The 21084-nt window shown below is 39.8% G+C and overlaps 1 protein-coding gene across 4 annotated transcripts in view; it reads right to left on the bottom strand.

Annotated features, from left to right (window-relative positions):
• Positions 1–21084, bottom strand: part of LOC124171687 (DNA-directed RNA polymerase, mitochondrial-like) — a 343150-nt gene that overhangs the window by 91495 nt on the left and 230571 nt on the right. For all 4 annotated transcript variants that reach the window (XM_046550928.1, XM_046550930.1, XM_046550929.1 and 1 more), the window contains 2 exons: positions 14662–14910; positions 2379–2538 (listed from right to left, as the gene is read on the bottom strand). In XM_046550928.1, coding sequence (XP_046406884.1) covers positions 2379–2538; positions 14662–14910 — 409 coding nt within the window. The remainder of the gene's footprint in view (positions 1–2378; positions 2539–14661; positions 14911–21084) is intronic.

The following is a 21084-nucleotide window of genomic DNA, read 5'->3' as shown; positions in this document are numbered from 1 at the left end:
AATCAGGCCCTCAGCGTAGTGGAAATTACTTGGCAAGCAGATGTTGACTATTAATTAGGTATTGTCCTTCAAAACCATGCGTTTATATAAGTTTGATATGCGATTACTATTTGCAGTATAAACGCTGCAGGATGCCCACTCATAGCAGTAAATTTAGCACGCCCTCCAGAGCAAAAAAAACCTGCGCGATGCTTTCCATGTTTACCTCTGAGGTACCTATGCAACGCGATGCTTATGAGCAAGAAACCCAAACAGGAGCAATGTAAAAATGTGTCACTAAAGGAGAAACTCCCATGCCTCCCACTTGTTTTTGACCTTGATGTTTAGATGACTGACTCACGCTGAAAACCAAGGCCACTAAGTCCCCCTTGGAGTTGCAACTAGGAGAGGGGAGGGAAAAGATAAGAAATTCATGTAACGGACACACCCCCAATTTCAACAACAATTTCTGGGTGCGTCTCTTACACACGTTTATATGGTAATATTTTTTGGCAATTGCACCTCTTTGGCTTTCTGAGAACTAACTTTCATAAAAGAACTAACTTAAGCTGTTGTGGAACTGAAGACTTTTTTTTTGGGCATCCCACACTAATATGAGGGTGCCTTTTATACGCCGGTGTGTCCAATATGCCACCAAACACAGTATGTACAGTGGAACTTGGTTAGTACGTTCCTCCTTAGTACGTTTTCCTCCTTAGTACGGCGATTTCCCTCGGTCCCGGTACCATCCGAACAAAATACAGGTAAAAGAATTTGGTTAGTACGTTTGAAAAAATTGCGCTTTCCTGGTTAGTACGCTCAATTGCTTGCCGTGACGCAACCCGCAATTCGTTCTCTAGTGTCTTCTTAAGGGTCGAATACGTCTGAATTCATGATTTAATTTATTATCATTAGTCATTAACATTCTTCCATTCATTCCACATCTCTTTCTTCTACCGTAATTTATCCAAATGCATTTCTGAATTCTTGTGACGTGATGAAAAATAAAATGCGGCCATTTTTCGGGAATGTCTGACTATGAAAAACTACAACCAATAAGAAGCCCCAATTTTCCCCACCCCGAGCTCCTCACCTTCTGTTGCCTTTGGAGCGCTTGGGAGTGCCCACTGCTGCGCACAAAGTTCGTGAGTGGGCAATTGTTGCTATTGCACGAGTTATCATGATGAAGAAATGAGTCAGACAATTTCCACATTATCTAAAGCAGTACTGTTCCATAAACTCGACGTCGTGCGTATTTACTTGACTACTGTTGCGGGAGCAGACGATCCTCAGGATCTCCACGCGAAGCTTAGCTTAAAAATAATTGATCTCGGAACGAAAGCAGACGACATTAGACAAATTTTGAAAGTAAATTTCAACTGTTTAATATAAAATTTTCTTGTAATTACGTTGTAATCTAATAATCTTGCGTGTCATCAGTCGATATATCGATCGATTTTACAATCGAAATGGTATCATTCCAGAAGCGAATGTCTACGGCTGTTGCCGTAATTTGAAAGTCAATATAATTTTGCCCAATTTTTATGATGTTTAAAAAACCAGTTGACTCACTCCGGGTTGTTGTTATATTCTCCGAGTACGCTGTGTGAAATAAAAATGACTTGTCTGAGCTTCACTCGTCCTCGTTCTGTAAATATATATAGGATAAATCACAGGAGATCACGGGACGCCATAATCATGAAATCGTCTCCGGGATGTCCATGAAAAATTGCGATTTTTATTCACATGGTATTGTTTTTCATGGTAGCGCTCATTTTCTCGATTTTAAATGTGAAAAGAGTTCAGGAAGGCGATCCTATGAGAACTACCGATAGTAATTGTAATTATGACGACTTTTTCACTGATTGCAATAACCCCGACTGCTATTATTTACTTTCCTCGTTAGTACGTTTACCTGGTTAGTACGTTCATTTTTCGTGGTCCCTTCAGAAACGTACTAACCAAGTTCCACTGTATATAAAAAAATTAAAGAAAATATTTAAAAATTTCTCAATTATTCCTCTTTTAAAAATGCTCTTTTCTGCATTTATGAAAAATATTGTTCACACTGCAGAGAAAAATATTGTTCACACTGCAGAGAAAAATACCAGTATCAAAACCATGTTTCCTATATTCTCAATTATCTGCATATTTTGGTAACTTTGTCCTCCCCTTGCATCCATTAGCACCCATAATCTGGATTTGATTCTAAGTCACACACAATATATTTTGCCTCAGAACCCATATCAAGGGGCAGGAAAATTAAGCACATGCAAATATCTCACCCTAGTTAGGGACCCTAGGTCTTCCCATTGACACACAATAAATTAGCTTCAGTCAAATCCTCCGCCCCCACCAGTAAAGGGACAAGAAAAACATTTCTACAGCCAACGACTGACCTCTCAACTGCCGAGCTATTTGAAGTCTTGCTCCAAAACGTGTCACTCCATACACAGTAGTCATCACTGTCTGCTTTATCACCTTGCGACGCACAAATCCATCCAGAATCTTAGCCACAGGCACTCCAAGTTTGGCATCAGCTGCGCGTTCACGCTCCACCTGATCAACAAATGATAGCACAGAAAATAAAAAAATCTCAACATGCCATATATTCATGCAAGATTGGACCAATATGTGAAGGTAGTACTGACTCAATGCAAAGCAGATGAGCGTGAAATTCACACTACAGTGGAACCCCGATTTATTGTTCCAGCATAGATCGTTTTCCTGCACTCATCGTTCGCCGCTCCTGGTCCCAAATTAAGGTCCATAAAGACATTGTAATTTTTTCCCGCATCTATCGTTCCCCGAAGTATCGTTTTCCCACATTGATCGTTTGAAGATTGCTGTCCCGTCGTATAATTTTCCCGCATCCATCGTTTGACAAAAATAAGACCAAGTGTTTACAACTTGTTGTTTATGGCTAATAATGACAGACACAAAGTTTGAATCTTCCCCAGGAGATTGAAATACGATAGGGAGAAGCTGAGTGCCGTGGGATAGTTACATTATCGCATTTCCCAAGATCCGGTATCCCCCTCCATTCAGCACTCGCCTCTCCCTGACTGAAGCTTTCCTCTTCTCCGAAATAAAAAAAAGTCCCAGCTCGAGCAGGGATCGTATTACGAAGACTTAAGCTTCGAAAGAAAATATCAAGTTACTCGAGAACAAAAGAAACCTTTTTTACGCTTCCCCTTTTCTCGACCGCTGACTTTTTTTTAGCAGACTCCCTTCAAAGATCCCCACCTCTGGAGGTCAACTGCTGCATGAATCACCGATTACCCCAAAAGATGTGTAAAAATGAATTTCGGCAATTGGTATTATACTTTTATTAGATTGAGATATTAGTGATGTGCACGTAATTCAAAAAAGAATGATACCAAACACGACGTATTTCTAACGTTATTTAACCATTTTAAGCAAGGAAATAGTTGGAATAATAAGATGGTGATTTCTGGCGAATATCAATATCCTCGCAGCTGATAGTGAGCTTCACGCCAGTTGATGCGATTTTTTTCGAAAGGGCGTCTGATTACAATTTACGAGTTATGCCACAAGTCTCACTTGTCTGAGGTGCTAACGAAGCGATGTTTTCTCATGATATTTTGTTTCTCCCTACTAGCAATCTGAATTCATCTGCTCATCTAGAGCTACGCTACTTATTGTTAGAAATGAGAGGGTAAGTTGCCCTCTCTATAGGATAAAAAATTTGTGCAGTCTTATGGTCATGCTTCACCCTCTGCAGTAAGCTCTGCTTACGCCGTACGCGATAGCATTAGTGCCGAACTTCACCTCGTACGAGTGGTTCCGTACTTTCCAGGGTGGGTTGACTTAAAACCAGCGAGTGTTTTCCGTGTGGGTTCAATAGAGTCCAGTTTCGTTTTCATTAGTTTTGTTCTTATTCGTCTTCAGACCATGGCCCTTCCGAAGACACGAGTGAGAACTTTAAAAGATGGACTGAAAATAATTGAAGACGAAGAAAAGAATCCGGGATAGAAATGCGTAGTAAATGACGGTAGGGGTGGGGGTAGAGCGAGATCCCTGATGAAAACAAGAAGTTGGATGAAGCCAAGGATCAGGTGGGCGTGCCGCTGACGATAAATGCCACATTGCCTCAATCACATAAAAAATTTAATTGCAAGAAAGGAACATTTCAAATAATAAACTATTTTTGACCTTCTTGATCCATCCTATAACCAATCACTGCGACGGCGAAATCAGTTGTTTGAGGCATAACACGCACATTTCTCTCGTAAATACGTGTACTTGAAATGACATTTGATAGATAAGAATTTTTACATCGGACAGAAATGCATAATAGCAGTGGAAATTCCGAGTGGAGTGAAACATTTTTATAGCAAGGCGGCGTGTTCCTTCAGGATATTTGAAAGAGACATAATCCGAATCAACAATATGACCTAAGTGTTTCGATAAAGGAATAATATTCCTGTAATCAACTAAAATCTTTTTTGAATCCATTTATGAATGTCACAATTCGCAACAATCCAGCGTTTCCTGGGACATAGGCAACCCGGACAAACATTCCCACATTGATCGTTTTCCCGCATTCATCGTTTTTCTCATGCACCCCTGTTGATGTAGTTGCAAAAGTGGCCATGAAATGGCATCAGCGCCACCTCACTATTCACCTGTGGGTCGGCCATACACACTTATTCTGTGCAGTCTACTGTATGAGCTCGCCGAATAAACATCTATGGATAATTGCATTCTTTTAATTGCTCATGATCGAACCCGATCAACAACGACATGGTGTCAGAAGTGTTAGTGCGAGTTCATGCATAATTAATTTCTTCGCGTGTGCATAATTCGTGGAACGTCACCGTAAAATGGACGCAAAAATGTCCGAGTTAAAACCTTTGAATTTAGAAGGGAACGTGAGAAATAATTTCCAACTCTGGATACAAAGATTTAAAATCTATTTAAAAGCGCATGCACTTGACAAAGAAAGTGAAGAACGTCAAGTAAACATTTTGTTGAACTACATCGGTGAAAAGTGCATCTCGGTTTTCAACTCGTTCAATTTGACTGCCAGCGAGAGTACGAAAGTGGACGTAGTCATAAGTCGCTTTGAAGAGTACTTCTCTCCAAAAAAGAGCCTGACGGTGCTGCGGCACAATTTCTTCTGCCGAAAACAGATGCCAGATGAGAGGTTCGAGGACTATTTCACGGCAGTAATTAACATTAGTCTGCAATGCGAATTAGGATCGCTACGTGAGCAGCTGACTAAGAGTAAGATAATTTCTGGGTTGGATTCCAAATATTCCGACCTGAAGACCAGATTAATTTCAGAGGACGACAAGCGTCTTACTCTAGATTACGTGATGAAGTTCCTCAAGAACGTCGAGGCCTCCAGACTGGACGTGGTGACCATGGGTCAAGTGGACAAAGGGGAAGAAGTCTTGTTGGCTGTGAGGAATCGCAGAATGCTAATTGACGGTAATCCTGGTGCTAAAAGGATAGTGAACTGTAAGTACTGTGGCGGTTTCGCACGGAATAAATAAATGTCCGGCATATGGAAAACGGTGTCGGTTGTGTTCAAAGTTGAATCATTTTGCCAATAAGTGTTTAAAGAACAGATCAAGGAAGAATGATAACTTAAATTTTAAAATGAAAACTTGTAATACGTCTAATAATTGTGTGAGTAGAGTTCATGAAGCTCAAGAAAGTGATGAGTTTTTCTTGGGAATTGCTCTTGTGGCTGAGGATGGAAGTAATTGTCCATTCAAAAATGAACTTTTGAAAAGTTACATTGTACATCAAGAAGAGGTTAAGTTTAAAATTGATTCTGGAGCTCAATGTAACATTTTGAGTATAAAAGATTTTAGAAGAGTTGGGTTGAATGAGAAAATAATTAAACCTTGTACTAAAAAGATATTACAATTAGATCACTCAAGTGTACCAGTTGTTGGTTGTTGTCCTATAAATTTAAGGGATAGGACTGGTGTTATAAATACATTACAGTTTGTAATTCTTGGTATTGATTGTGCTCCAATAATTGGTCTGAAATCCAGCATAAAATTAAATCTAATTCAAGTAAATAATTCGTCAATTGAAGGTGACTCGAGTGTGGTATGTACTGTTGTAAGTGAAGATGTTCGACAGACACTCATCTCTAAAATCAATTCCCAGTTTTCAGAATTGTTTGATGGTAGTGTAGGCACTCTGCCTGGTGTCGTGTCGATTGAAGTTAAGGAAAATAGTAGACCTGTTGTTCAAGCAGCCCGTAGGATTCCTTTAAGTCTCCACTCAGAATTAAAAAATGAACTCCAGCGCATGGTAGCGGCAGGAGTGATTGAACCAATTACCAAGCCGACTAAATGGGTCAACAATATTGTCATTGTGAGGAAGAGGAGTAATAAAATTAGAATTTGCATTGACCCTCGTGAATTAAATAAATGTATAATTGTTCCTAAATTTCAATTGCCAACATTTGATGAAATAAAATATAGAATGTGTGGTGCTAAGGTTTTCACTATTCTTGATGCTTCAAGTGGGGTTTGGATGATGAAGCTGGATGAAAGAAGTAGTGAGTTGTGCACCATTATTACCCCATTTGGGCGTTTTGTCTTTCGCAGAATGCCATTTGGTGTTTCCAGTGCCCCTGAATTGTTTCATTGATTAATGGCACAAATATTTGAAAATATGGAAGGTACTTGTACTTATTTAGATGAAATTTGTATTTGGGGTTCTAGTGTAGACGAACTTTACCTAAGAGTGATAAAAGTTCTTCAAGTTGCCCAGAAAAATGGAATAAAATTTAATTTAGATAAATGCCAGTTTTTCACAAATGAAGCTTCCTTTTTAGGCCATATTTTTTCCGAAAAGGGTGTAAGTCTAGATCCCTTGCGTGTGAGATCCATCACTGAAATGAATCCTCCCACTGATAAGAAAGGAATTGAAAGATTTCTGGGTACGACTAGCTATGTTTCAAGGCATATAAATAACTATTCCACCCTAACAGAACCATTAAGAGAGTTGCTGAAAAAGAATGTTATGTTTTTGTGGACAGATCGTCAAGAGCAGGCTTTTCAAAAACTTAAGCAAAAGCTAATCACTGCCCCTGTATTACAGTACTTTGATGCAAATAAGGATGTTATTCTCTCAGTGGATAGTTCTTCCACAGGCCTTGGTGCAGTGGTTTTACAGGAAGGAAAACCAGTAGCATTTGCATCAAGAGCACTTACTTCCACAGAAGTTCGTTATTGTCAACTTGAAAAGGAAATGTTAGGTATTGTGTTTGGGTGCCTTCATTTTAGACAGTATGTGTATGGTAGGCAAGTTCTTGTGGAAATTGATCATCGTCCTTTGGAGACGCTATTTAAAAAGCCATTAAATAAAGTCCCTGCATGCTTGCAACGTATGATGTTAGCAATTCAAGCTGATAATTTACAAGTTATGTATAAGCCTGGGAAAGAACTGTACATTGCAGATACACTTTCTAGAGCTTATATTTCCGATGGCGTGGATGCAAATTCACAAAGTCTCAATGAGGAAGTAATATGTCAAGCCAAACTGGTAACTGAAAACCTACCTATGTCAAAACCCTTGTGGGAAAAATTTAAATTGGAAACTGAGCAGGATAAATGCTTATCTGAGGTGAAAAGGTACATCATTAATGGGTGGCCGAGAAGTAAAAATGAAGTTAGTCTTGTAGTAAGGCCATTTTGGAATTTCTGGGATGAATTGACTGTGATTAATGATGTAATTTAAAAAAATAATAGTATTGTTGTTCCTAAAGCCCTGCAAAGGGATATGATTGAAAGGCTTCATGAAGGCCATGTAGGACTTGTAACAGCAAAAATTAGAGCAAGAAGTGCATTGTTTTGGCCGGGGATTAATAATGATTTGTGTAATGTAATTAGTAAATGTACAACTTGTTTACAGTTTAAACCTGCTAATCCGAAAGAACCATTGTTATGGCATAAAGTCCCTGGTATTCCTTGGTATAAACTAGGTGCTGATTTATTTCAATGGAATGGTAAAATGTATTTGGTGGTAATGGATTACTACTCAAAATATATTGAAGTTGCTAAACTTAGTAATGTGACAAGTCAGTCTATAATCAAATTTGTCAATGCATTTTTTCAAGATTTGGAATACCTGCCATTTTGGTAACTGACAATGGTTCTCAATTTTCTTCTAAAGATTTTAAGAGATTTGCGTCACAGTATGAATTTGAACATGTAATAGTTAGCACCAAATGGTCTCAATCGAATGGTCAGGCGGAAAGTGGAGTGAAGATTGTTAAACATATTTTTTAAAAATCTGCCGAATCAGGTGGTGATATTTATTTGGGTTTGCTGGAGTACAGGAACACCCCGAAGCCATACCTGCCTTCCCCTGCACAAATGCTATTTTCACGGCAGTTTGTTGAACATATTGTTAATTCATATTATTTGTTATTACATTGTTTCGAGATGGGTATTTATTTCGTTCAGATTCAGCAAACATAAGTGAATTAATTAATTCAATTCTTAAAAAAGGGGAGATGTTGATGTAGTTGCAAAAGTGGCCGTGAGATGGCATCAGCGCCACCTCACTATTCACCTGTGGGTCGGCCACACACACTTATTCTGTGCAGTCTACTGTATGAGCTCGCCGAATAAACATCTATGGATAATTGCATTCTTTTAATTGCTCATGATCGAACCCGATCAACAAAGACAATCCCCCTGAAAAACAATAAATCGAAGTTCCACTGTATTGTGTTGGGCTTCCTTTCTCTGGGAGGCTTCCTTTCACTGTACATCATCATCTGGACCGGATGATGTCACACCCAAATGAAATTGGTAGTCCAAAATTACATGGGTCATTCCACCTGAATTCAACAAACGCCTGTCCCTTAGGGTCTCAGATTTTGATAAAAATTACTTATTGGATCTGTATTCACCTCAAACTAAATACCCCTACATCATTTTGTAAAAAATATTTTGCACGTCTTCTGCACATTTGCATTTTTCCCAAAAATGTGCCTTGAATCATATAATTCCTTCTTTTTCACAACCAAATTGTGGTAGAGCTATGAATTTTGGCTTATTTTAAAGCTAAAGCTTTGTGTAAGACACTTTTTGCATTGAAAAATCATTCAATATTATTTCCTGTTATTGTTATATTTACATGTTGAAATAATTGTAAATTAACTTCGTTAAATAATTCATTTCAGAATTAGCTTCAACTTTTATTTTAAAATCTAGACAGATGTACCACAATATTCCTAAACATTATTTACTGGCAACTCATTAATAGATTTTTATAAAATACTTAAACATTTTTCTCTCACACAGGATTCCAGCTCCTTCATTGAAAATACATACTCTAGGCTTACATTACAAGTGTGTGGATGTGATAACTGTTTCAGACCACAGCAATATGACATACAGCTTCAATGATTAACTATCAATGCTGTAAATGTTAGTTTTCAATACTGTTAACACTATGCCTTTGATGAACCTCGTGCAGACCAATACTTAGAGTTCTGTGAAATTCGCGAGATGCGATATAGCGAAGTAACATGAAATAACGCAAAATAACATGAAATCAGTAAATAAAAATAAAATTTTGCATTTTGCGATTCAGGTGAATTGGCGAAAAAATCACATCTCATGAGTCACAATCTATTAAAGCCTAAGCCTTCACTGTTTAACGCTGCCGACATTCATTTGCTCTATCTAATTACGATTCCAAGGTCAATTGGCTTGTATAGTCTCGCGCATAATACCGTGCACCGTAGTGATTTCTCCTCCAGAATTTGCCATTAAATTTATCACAACCTCTCTCTTTGATTCCCATGTATCAATCCTGAAATATAGAATGAGGCGTTTTCTCACCTGAAGAATTAAATATTATGAGTTAAAAAGTGCTGAAAGAAATTTCACGCAGAAGCGTAAATACAAGCTTACCCACCCAGCACGCGTCAATGACGAGCAGTAATTCTAGTGACTCACCGCGACGCATAAGACTGCGTTATTGGATAACTTGTTGGAGGAAAACCTTGAGTGTGGGTCTAATGTTACAATTCTATTGACGTAAACATGGCCACTGGCTGGGAACGGGCCGCCATTCACGGCACAGCCCACAGCGTGGCAGAGTGTCGTCACGTCTGAAAGCGGCCTGAATTTCACGACATTGTGACGTGAACGGCAGCTGGCGAAAAGTTGTTTCATCAGAAAGCGGCCTCCATGTAGCACTGCCTGTATTTCACGCCGTAGACGGCACACTGCCGGGCAGGATTGAAATGGGCGCCGTGGTGAACATGGCAGCCGTCAACTTTTGTGCCGTCAACTGAGCGATTCGATTAGTTTAAAGACATCCATAGACACATATGGTTATTTGAAAGCACAAAACGCTAGAATTTGGGGGAAGGGAAGGAAGAAATAGAAAGGATAAGGGGTTCTCCTTATTAGCGGATGGATTGTCGAATATTCGGCTCTCCACTGAGCTTCAATGCAAAAACAATCATTTCGCCATTGGCCAAATCTAATATCTGATTCTTCAGGTGAGAAAGTGTATCATTCTAGATGTTTCAGGATTGATAAATGGGAAATAATTTTTCAAGTTTCTTTGAATCTGATTATTTTTAGTTATGTGTGCTTCTTTCACTGCCTTTCCCAACCGATTGGCAACAGCTGTAATCGAAACTAAGCGATTTTGTTGTATCTAACAGCTGTCATACCTTCCCTCAACACCTGGGTGAGGGGTATCAAAAGGGAACCCACGACATGAAACATTTCGGCCAATTTGTAAGGTATACAGTACTATGGTTATACCGTAGCTACCCAGCACTCAGTTTGAAAACACCATCGTGAGTGGTTGAGTTTGGCAGTTGGACTGCTTTTTTATATCGTGGTTCCAGCTTTAAATATCGAACGAAGGAAAGGAATTTTACAATGCCAAAAGCTAGTGATGTGCTGTGATGTGCTGCTCATATCAGGGCAAGTGAATTCAGCAGACAAAGTATTACTGTGCAAAGTTTGCGATAAAACATTTGAATTTGAAAGATGTGACACTTTGTTAAAGCACATCAGTAGCGATACACATAAATGTGCAAAAGGAAGGCGACCCGCAAAACGACAGCTATCATTTGAACACACAGTCACTCAGTCGGGGATTTGCCATTTGCCGATCGTATTCACCAAGAGTACATACTTGAACCATTCATATACCTTAAACCAATATAACTTGAACCATTTCCTTCATTTAGTTTTATCAGAAATTATGTACAATCAAAATTGTGTTAAATGTTATGTAAAATGCTCAATAAATGTGTAAGTATTCATGAAACGTGTACCATAAAATAACAAAATGCCTATAAACGTGGAAAAATTGAAGCATTATAATAACACCGCCAAGATTTTCTATAACACTGAAATCACATGGTTTCAAAATGAATTTTAGCAAAAAATAAAACCACTTTCACGGACCTCTACCAATTATGAATACTGAAGATTTGGATCAGAAAAGCTGCTAGTATGACTTAATTTTCAAGTTTCGGATGTAAATCCTAGCATTTAATACTGCGAGGATTTACATCTAAATATATATGTTAACCTGTTAGCCACATCATAAGTGTGTATTTGCGATGAAATTTGGTGAAATTTCAGATGGAATTCCTTCGAGAAATAGCCTAAATAGCGTAATAAAGAATGATTGACTCAGTTCTTTGTCATGATCCAAAATTATACTTATTTTTTATATTTCTCAACAGAACCTTCATATAAAAGGCATTATAACTGCATTTCACTATACATGCATATAAATGCATATCCTAAAAATTTGTAAATTCACAGTACAAAATAAGGGCTGGTTTCCATAGGCACATGCTGTGTGTAGCAGCCCATACAATGACTGGACAGAACTACTCCACTCATGGAAATTACTCCCACATCATGGTTCTCTGGTCAGGACCCATGATGAAGGTGGACTGAGTTTACATCTGAACACATTAGTGCATTAATGTTTCACCAGGAGTGTCAACCTGCCTGCTCCACCCCCAGGTTGACTGCTGCACTACCAGGCATGGCCTTGCCACCCATCATTGTGGCACAGTTACCTTTCATAGCGTTGCACCTCTTACTGGTTGCTAGAGTTTTGCAAAGGATAACCACTACAGTGGGGAGACAGGAATTAATAGTGGCTTGACATTATCTGTCTCCTATTTTGTGGGCAGGCTGTTTTTGTCCATTTTTTCCCCATGACTTTAAGCAATGTCAAGGTACAGCGCTGAGATCACGTCTAAAATGTTTGTGCAGAAATTCTGTGTCGAATACATTATGAACTATGTGATGCATTTTCAAAAGCATGCATCATGTCATACGAGCACAAATTTACTCGTCTTACAATATGCACCTGCAGGTGAGAATTTTTAGTTAGCATTCAATTCCACCGGGCTACTCCGACTCCAGACACGAATTATATTCCTGCCACTAAGATGTAGTAAGCATATGGCATAAAAATACCGTATAAGCGTGTGCAAGAGGCGCACCCCTATTTTGAGGATCGAAGCTGTAAAGAAAAAAAATTTTGCGGCATTTTTTTTTATCCTATCATGCGGTGTAGCAGACGTATGCCTAGAATTTCGACAGTTATCGAAATTTCCTCTTTCAATACTATTTGAAAGAGGAAATTTTGATAACTGCGGCGGTAATAGCGGCATAAGAGGGAGTAGAAAGAGTTCCGATCCTCTCTTCGCATACGCCATCGATCGCTCTACGTTGCTTGTCCTACTCACGAACGATTTTGCTTAAAAGCTCTCGCAGAAGTATTGCAATAGAATTGAAGCCATGGAAAATTTTAAGGCAAAACACAACAGGCACATAGCATGAACCTTCCCAAGAGATTGGACAACAATCGGGGCAGTCTCAGCGCCGTAGGATAATAACCACGTCATACATTTAAGGCCCCTTGCACACACACCGATTTTGGACGGCGGGTAAAATATCGGCCGTCCACATTCCAATAGTGAACAATGGGAGTGCATTGGAGCTTGTACACGTACCAACCACGCGCCGGCACCGGCAAAATGCCGGTTAGCTGCCAGCCATTGTCACTGTGGATCGCTGGCGCCGGCTCAAAAACATAGAAACTTATCGTTTGACCGGTAGAAATCCGGTGTGTGTGCAAGCATCGCTTCGCCAGTAAAATATCGGCCGATATTTTACCGGCCGTCCAAAATCTGTGTGTGTGCAAGGGGCCTAACGGAACTACACTCGACCCTCCATCAGCCAACGCCTCTGGCATTTTTTTCCTTTCCGAGACTCCACAGGAAAATAGAAAAATATCAAGTTACAGGGGAACAATGGAAACGTGTTTCATCCCTACCCCATCTCACCAAATGACCTTTTTCAGTATACCAGGTTCAATTTTCCTAGTTTCTGGAGGTCAAATGCTAGGTGAGACACCTTCTGAGCTTGGAGATATCTCGATATTTTTCAGCAATTGTAAGACACGCACGAGGTTCAAAAAAGAATTAGACCTAACGCGATGTATATCTGACAGCATTTAAGTTTTTTGAGCTCTAATTGATTGACACAAAGATTTATAGCTAAAACAAGGCTACTAATATTCAACTTAGTCCAAACAGCACAATTTCGGAAGAAACAAGCGTAGCATAAGCGCATTCAAACAAGATGAGACTGACTGGAAACTTCAGGCAATGCAAACTGCGTATATCACATTGCTGCGCCTTCGCCCCTTCGCTTTCAAGGCAACGACGTCACATGCAAGATCGGACGTGTTCTTCCCTTGCTCCTTCGCTCATAGCCTCGTAGCTTGAAATACGGAGGGGAGGGAGCGCGCTCCTTTCCCTCGACCTCTCCTTCAGCGATCTTCATTTATAAGCATTTCCGATTTCTTCTATCCACCATTTAGTCCAACAATGAACACACTCATTCGAATTTTTTAAAGCGCAGGTTTTGACACCAATATAATTTTCAGTTGCAAAAATCCTCATAATAGCAGCTGAAGGTGATTTTTGAAAAATCAGGTGCTCAGCGTAATGGAAATTGCTCGGCAAGACAGATGTTGACTATTAACTAGGTATGTCCCATATATTTCTATAAGTTTGATAAGTGATTACACTATGCAGTATAAATGCCGCGGGATGCCCACTCGTGGCAGTAAATTTAGCGCGCGCTCCGGAGCGAATCACCCCGTGCTATCTTTTCAATGTTCACCTCTAGGGTACCGACGTGACGGCACGATGCTTACAAGTAAGAAAAGCAAACAGGAGCATTTTAAAAATACGTCACTAAGGGAGAAACTCCCCTGCCTGCCGCTTGTTTTTGACCTAGGATTACAGATGACTGACTCACGCTGAAAACCAAGGCCACTCAGTTCCCCTTGGACTTGCAACCGGGGAAGGGGAAGGGGGGAGATAAGAAGTTTGTGTAAGAGGCGCACCCCCATTTTCGGCTGCAATGTCTGGGAAAAAAGGTGCACCTCTTACACGCGCTTATACGGTATAGGCCAACTTTCTGGTCACTCTTCCCAAAAGTTGTCACGCTGCAAGAGGAGTGGCCATCTAGAGCAACCAAAATCATAAGCCTTCGACAGCAACACCCAAATTAGAACAGCATGACACCAGAAAAATAAACTTTGATTTGTATAGAAGTATAAGGGTCAGAGTATTTTCACAGATTAACATGGAAAGCCATTGAAAATTACCATGGCTGCTACTACGCCATAGACATCCTGAGGGCATTCTGAAGGAGCCATACTGACGCTTGCAGCACCAGCGGCATCTCTCCCAAGGGCAGCATAATGTTGGAGACCATTGCAGGAACCATCTTGATGGACAGGGAAGTGGCAAACATAATGCTCAGGTCCACCTTCTGCCTTTAGGGCAGCATTGATTTCCATACACACAGCCAAAGTCTGCCAAGGTTCATCTGACTTGGCCCACCACATTTCACCCTGAAAATCAAAGACAAATATTAGTCCCACTATCAAAGGATACTCCCTATTTGTAACAGATATTATTGAAACACTTAAAACCCCATAAACCAAGCCTTCCTAAAGAACTCTCAATGAATTAATTCATAAAACCTCATTTCCAAATAATAGCAAAAGGAAAGGTCTTTAAGATATCACACAATGATCTTATACACCCATGCCTTGCTTATTGCAATTTTTATTAGCTCAATTTCGATATGGCGCAAATTCGTTCCTCAGGGAAACATTCCAACGCTTCTTAGCCTAATCAAAAAATCTTTAATACTCTTCCCTACGCAGGGCGTGATTTCACGGCCTGAATTTTCTGATGCTAAAGAAGGAAGGCCGGATTATCACGGCTTGACGTTTTCGAAGCATAAGGCCAAAGGCCGTGTTTTCACGATTTCGCGGTCAAGCATGCCAAGTGGGTCCCAACCGCCATTAGGGTCTCTCGGCGTGAGAGGTCCGACCCTTTCCTATTGTCCGCGTGGGGATTACCTCGGCCCATCCCGGCACTTAGTGACCCACTCAAGGAAGGTGCTCATGGTCACTTATTTGTTTATAAGTTAAAATAACTAAAAACGTTCATGTTGCATTTATTGAAAATCAATGCGAGGAATTACATTCTGTATGTTCTGCTGATTGGTTCCAAATTTTAAACGGAATTCTAGCGTTCATATTAATGCAGTTGATCATCACCTAGAACAATTTTTGGAGACGCTAAGGTTAGATGTTTAATTGTTATTTTTATAACTCGCTAGCAAGTTTGTAGGAGCGATATTGTAATGATTTACATCTAAAAATATACGTTATTTTGTTAGCTACATTCTAGATGTACATTTGCGGTGAAATTCGATAGAATATTCGATTTAACTTCTATGAAAAAAAGCCCTCGTAATGTAATAAAATATGATTCTCTCAGTTCTTTGTCGTGAGCCAAAATTACAGCGACTATTTTTAATAACCTCTTACCAACCTTTGAATACAAAGGTATTATAAACGAATTTCGCTATAAATACTGATTAATGCATATCCTTAAAATTCGTAAATTTAATGTACGATAATGTATGATAAGGAATGTTTTACGTAGACACATGTTGTGAGAAGCATTCCATACCATTGCAGGAAAGACAACTGCTCTACCCAGGTAGTTACTCTCATATCTTGGATCCCTGGTCAGGTTGCACCTCACAGAGTTAGTTCGGGACACATTAGCGAATTAATGTTTTCTTGGAAAAACTTATTATCATCCAACTGGAAGACCCAAGAGTATATTGGTGTAAGTATTTTCCTAGTGAAATATGTACGTGGAAGGTGATAACCTCACTCTTCTCGGAATAGCTCATTTTCTTTTCAAAATTTTCTTGGCGTGTATTCAAATTTAGCCGTTAACTATCTGTACGCATTCCGCTACCTATACCAGGGATGGTTTTTGTGGAACCCTGCTGTGCGATGCAGCCCATACCATGAATGAAAGAGAACTGCACCACCCAGGTAATTACTCTCATATCTTGCTTCTCTGGTCAGGATCCAGGTGGTCTGCTTTGTGCCCCTCACGGGCTTATTTCGGGACACATTAGCGCATTAATGTTTTCTAGGAAAAACTTATCATCCTCCAACTGGAAGACCCAAGAGTATATTGGTGTAAGTAGGGATGAGTCGATTCCACTTTTTTTCGATTCCGATTCCAATTTCGATTCCTTCAAATCGATTCCCGATTCTCGATTCCGATTCCATCGATTCTTGTTCATTATAACTGGTGGGATTTTGATTTATCTGTAGCATCGGAGTCATTAAAATTTAAGAATTGAATGGAATAAAATAACTAGGGATGGACGGATCCAGGATTTTTGGAGCCAGATCTTTCGAATCGGATATTTTCGAATCCAAATGCATTTTCAAATTCCTGCCATTAAACAAAGTCATTATTCAAGTTTATTGTGGGTACATACAATCAATGGAATGCTTCTTAGATTTTCGTTTACATTCTAATATTTTTATAAATTAAAAATTATTTTATGGGCTTTCAAGTTGTTTTTTAAAAACATCTTCACATACTCAGGGCCTAAACTGTTACGCTTGGGTTTGGAAATGAAAATAGGAAAAATTTTAGGATGAACCACTGACCAGTGGCGTAGTGAGAGGAATATAAATATAAAAAACACAATTACTTTCCTTCATAAAAAGAAACAAAATATTTAAAAATCATGAATTTACAAAAATGAAAAAAATGAATCTTTGAAAAATGAAGTTTTTCTATTATGAAGGGCGTTAAAATTAGTTTGAAACCCTCTCCTTTGTACCCTGTTGTTTAAAAATTTTCCCCCTGGTTTTGGATCCCCCCTTAACAAAATTCCTGGGTACCCCCCTGCCATCGACTTAATTCCAATTTTCCTCATGCACGTTTCCCCCGAATTTTACTTTCTCATCAGTTACGGACTTGTGTTTCATCCGAAAATGCTTCAGTATGGTGAGGTGGATTTAGCACATCCTCGGGATAACTTACGCCACAGTGCACGCACATGGCATTCATTGGTTCTCCTTATCTCAGTGGAAATGTTTACACGCAAGACATTTTTATCGGCGTATCATTAAATTGAATTGCAACTGTGCAATTAGCAACACAATTAACAGTATTTAAAACGGCATTAACGTCATGTGTGACGAGGTGCTCAACCGCTTAGCATTAGGAAGAAGTGGGCAGCAGAAGCACGTAAAGGAGAGGTGGAGAGGTGGCTTAGCCAGGAATTTCGTTCGGGGGGGATTCAAAACCAGGGGGGAAATTTAAAAAAAAACCGGGCACTTAATAATGGGTTTTAAACTAATTTTAACACTTTTTATAATCGAAAAACTTAATATGTTAAAGAAAAATTTTGTAAATTCCTGATTTTTCAATATTTTGTTTTCTTTTGTGAAGGACAATAACTGTGTTTTTATATTTCGGGGGGTGAGGTCCGGACCATCCCCATTGCTACGCCACTGGGAAGGAGCACATGAAGGAGAGGTGGAGAGGAAGGAGCGCGCTCCCTCCGTATTTCAAACAACAAGGCTACAAATGAGGGAGTCGGACGAAGAAATCAGATCTTGCTTCAGTGACGTCGTTGCCTTCAAAGCGAAGCCGGGCGCGCTACGTGATATATGGAGTTGGCGTTTCCAATCCGTCTCTAATTGTTTGAGGGGTTAATGCTGGGCTTGTTTCTTTGAAAATTATGCTGTTTGGACAATCAGTAAAGTGTAATTGTAGAATTGTAGATAGAAATCTGAGTGGCCATCAATTAGAGCTGAAAAATAAACAGAAATATCGTCAGGAATGCGTCTCGTTTGGTCTAATTCTTTTTTAAATCCCGTGCATATCATCTAATTGTCGAAGCTATCAAGATATCTTCGGCCCCAAAAAGTCACTCTCCTAGCATTTGTCGTCTAGAAACAGAGAATTGAAGCAGGTAGGCCAAAAAAGGTCAGTTGGTGAGGCGAGTTAGGTATGAAACACGCTTCAATTGTTTTCATGTGATTTGATATTTTCCTTAGAAGACAATGATTTTTGGTCCGTGTGATTTCGGATACAAAAAAAACAACAGAGGCACGGGCTGGTGGACGGCCGAGGGTGGTTTTCTGAAATCTGCGACGTAGTTACTTTTGACGTGGTTATTATCCTACGGCGCTGAAATTCCTCCGATGATTGTTCAATCTCTTGGGAAGAGTCACACTATGTGCCAGTCGTATTTTGCCTTTTTTATTTTCTGGCTGAAAATCCTGGCCACGGTTGAAATTCTACTCGCAACCTCTGCGAGAGCTTTCAAACAAAACGGTTGATGAGTAGGACAAGAATCGCATGCGACGAGGCATTCGAAGAGAGAATCGGAACTCTTTCCACCCTGATGGGGCGTTGCATTCACTGAATCTATTATTTAAAATTTCGGATCCAGATCCGATGTCTTCCACGACTTCGGATCCGATGTATCCGATGAAGGGCAATATCCGCGGATATTTGGATCCGAGGTATCCGATCCGACCATCCCTAAAAATAACAGTAGCCGCGGTGGCTACATTCTCGTTTGGCCTCGGTGGCTAAACAATAATGTAGCGTTCATTGCGTCCATACATACCAGAGCAGCCTGGCGGGTGCGCGGTGGCGGCCGAACGCAACCTGTCGAGTCCGCCCGGAGGCCGCGGCGGCTTATGCCAAGCAAGTATCAACTTCCTCAAGGGTTGCATTGATGAAACTGGGCTATACAAACGCGAATGTGTCTAATTTTTTTATTATTGACGCAGACGCGTGTTAGTCTAAAAAAGTTACGTATATAAAAAAACCCGCTCTCAGCGCGTATTTATAAGAAACTTTTTTCACAGGAAAACTCGCTCTCTGCACGTTTTTATTATCATCAGACTTCAAATATCATTCGAAAATAAAAAAAATATATTTCGATCTATTATGCTTTAAAATTGGTGGTCGAGATGAATTCTCCGAATGTGATTCATAATCGCAATACTATGATTTGCCGTGACCAGCGGCTAATAAAAGAACGGAAAACGCATGCATTGCTTCCCTATCCCGAGTTTTCCAATTTTTTTTTCTCTTAGAGTTGCTCATGATCACGCGCCATTTCAGGGTTCGTCGGTTTGTCGCTCTTGCCGACATTTTCATGTTTCCGAGGCCGCTTAGGTATGCTGTTCGCAGCACCCGCGTGCCGGGCGTATCCTCCGCGCGGGCAAGGCTGACATCGCGGCCGCTTAGATGTGTGGCAGCCTTTGTGCCCCAAACTTATAGTCTATGCTCAAAACATTTATCTTCCTGGAATCGATGGAATCGGAATCGACTTTAGGCGATCGATTCTCGATTCCGATTCCGTGCCCGAGAATCGGTGGAATCGAGAATCGACATTTGGAATCGACTCATCCCTAGGTGTAAGTATTCTCCTACGGAAATATGTACGTGGAAGATGATAACCTCACTCTTCTCGGAAAAGCTCATTTTCTTTTCAAAATTTTCTTGGCGTGTATTCAAATTTAACCGTAAATGTTCTGTATGCATTCCCCTTCCTCTTCCTGCAAGGATTTTTTTTCAAATGATGTTTCGGTGGAATCACATTTTTTCTTGGAATTATACAGCCAGGATTTTTTTCTTGAAGTGCCTTTCGTTTCGCTTTCGTAGGTTTTGTTTACGTTCTTGACCTGTTCGGAGTTGCTTGGCCGAGAGGAGCGTTAGGCAAATTTCCTGGACTTAAAGTATTTGTTGGTCTATGATATAATGCCGTTTTGCTGAAAACCCTAAAAATAACCGTAGAACTTCGTTTAAAAGTTCTACAGGCATTGCAAAATGAAAGGAATACATTGATGAACTGACATTTAATGCAACAGTAACAATTTAAAAAAATTAAAATTGCACTGGTAACAATTAACTGACCGCAAAAGTACGCCAGGATGGGCTGCTCTCGGGGAAAAGGGTCGAGGATTATCCCCACTAGGAAAGGTCATTAAGGGGAGGAAGCGACTACCTGGTCAGTCCCAAGCCGAAAAAAAACTCCGTACGGGGCGAAAAAGAAAATCTCAAACCCTTCGTAGAGCCAAAAGCAACTTCCCGCGAAGGAGCTCGGCTCGAAAAGGTTAATACTCTCTTGATAAAATGTGACCTTGCGCTAAGTACACACAAAACTACACTCATTTTACACATATTAACCCATTTACGGCCAACGTTGCGAAAACGCAACATTATTGAGAAATGCAAAAAAAATGTTTCAATTGAATTTTATTCATGTAGAATTCGCTTTTTTCGATTACAATAAGTTTAAACTGATTTTTAGTGAGATTATAATGACATTTAATAAATATTTCGATATTAAAAAAAATACTCAAAAAGTGTCAATTTTCGAGTCTCCTGTTAAGCAAGATAAATAATTTTTCCTAAGAGTAACTATTCCCTTTATTAAGTTTTTTATTCGTCCATGCGGACATAGAAATTTCAATTAATAGATATTAAAGCTTATATTTCGTCAGGGAGTTAACATTAAGCGAAAATCAGATCCGGAAAATAATGTTGCGTTTTCGCAACGTTGGCCGAATCCGGTATCTATAGGCAGTTATGCAACCCGCATTACCACATAATTTCGTCTCGTAGGATTATGCCGTCTTTACTGTCAGATATAATCCTACGCCTTT

This window comes from Ischnura elegans, chromosome X (assembly GCF_921293095.1).
Source record: "Ischnura elegans chromosome X, ioIscEleg1.1, whole genome shotgun sequence".
NCBI classification, from domain to species: Eukaryota; Metazoa; Arthropoda; class Insecta; order Odonata; family Coenagrionidae; genus Ischnura; species Ischnura elegans.
Note: the sequence above shows the minus strand (reverse complement) of the source record. Positions and strands in the feature narration are given on the sequence as shown.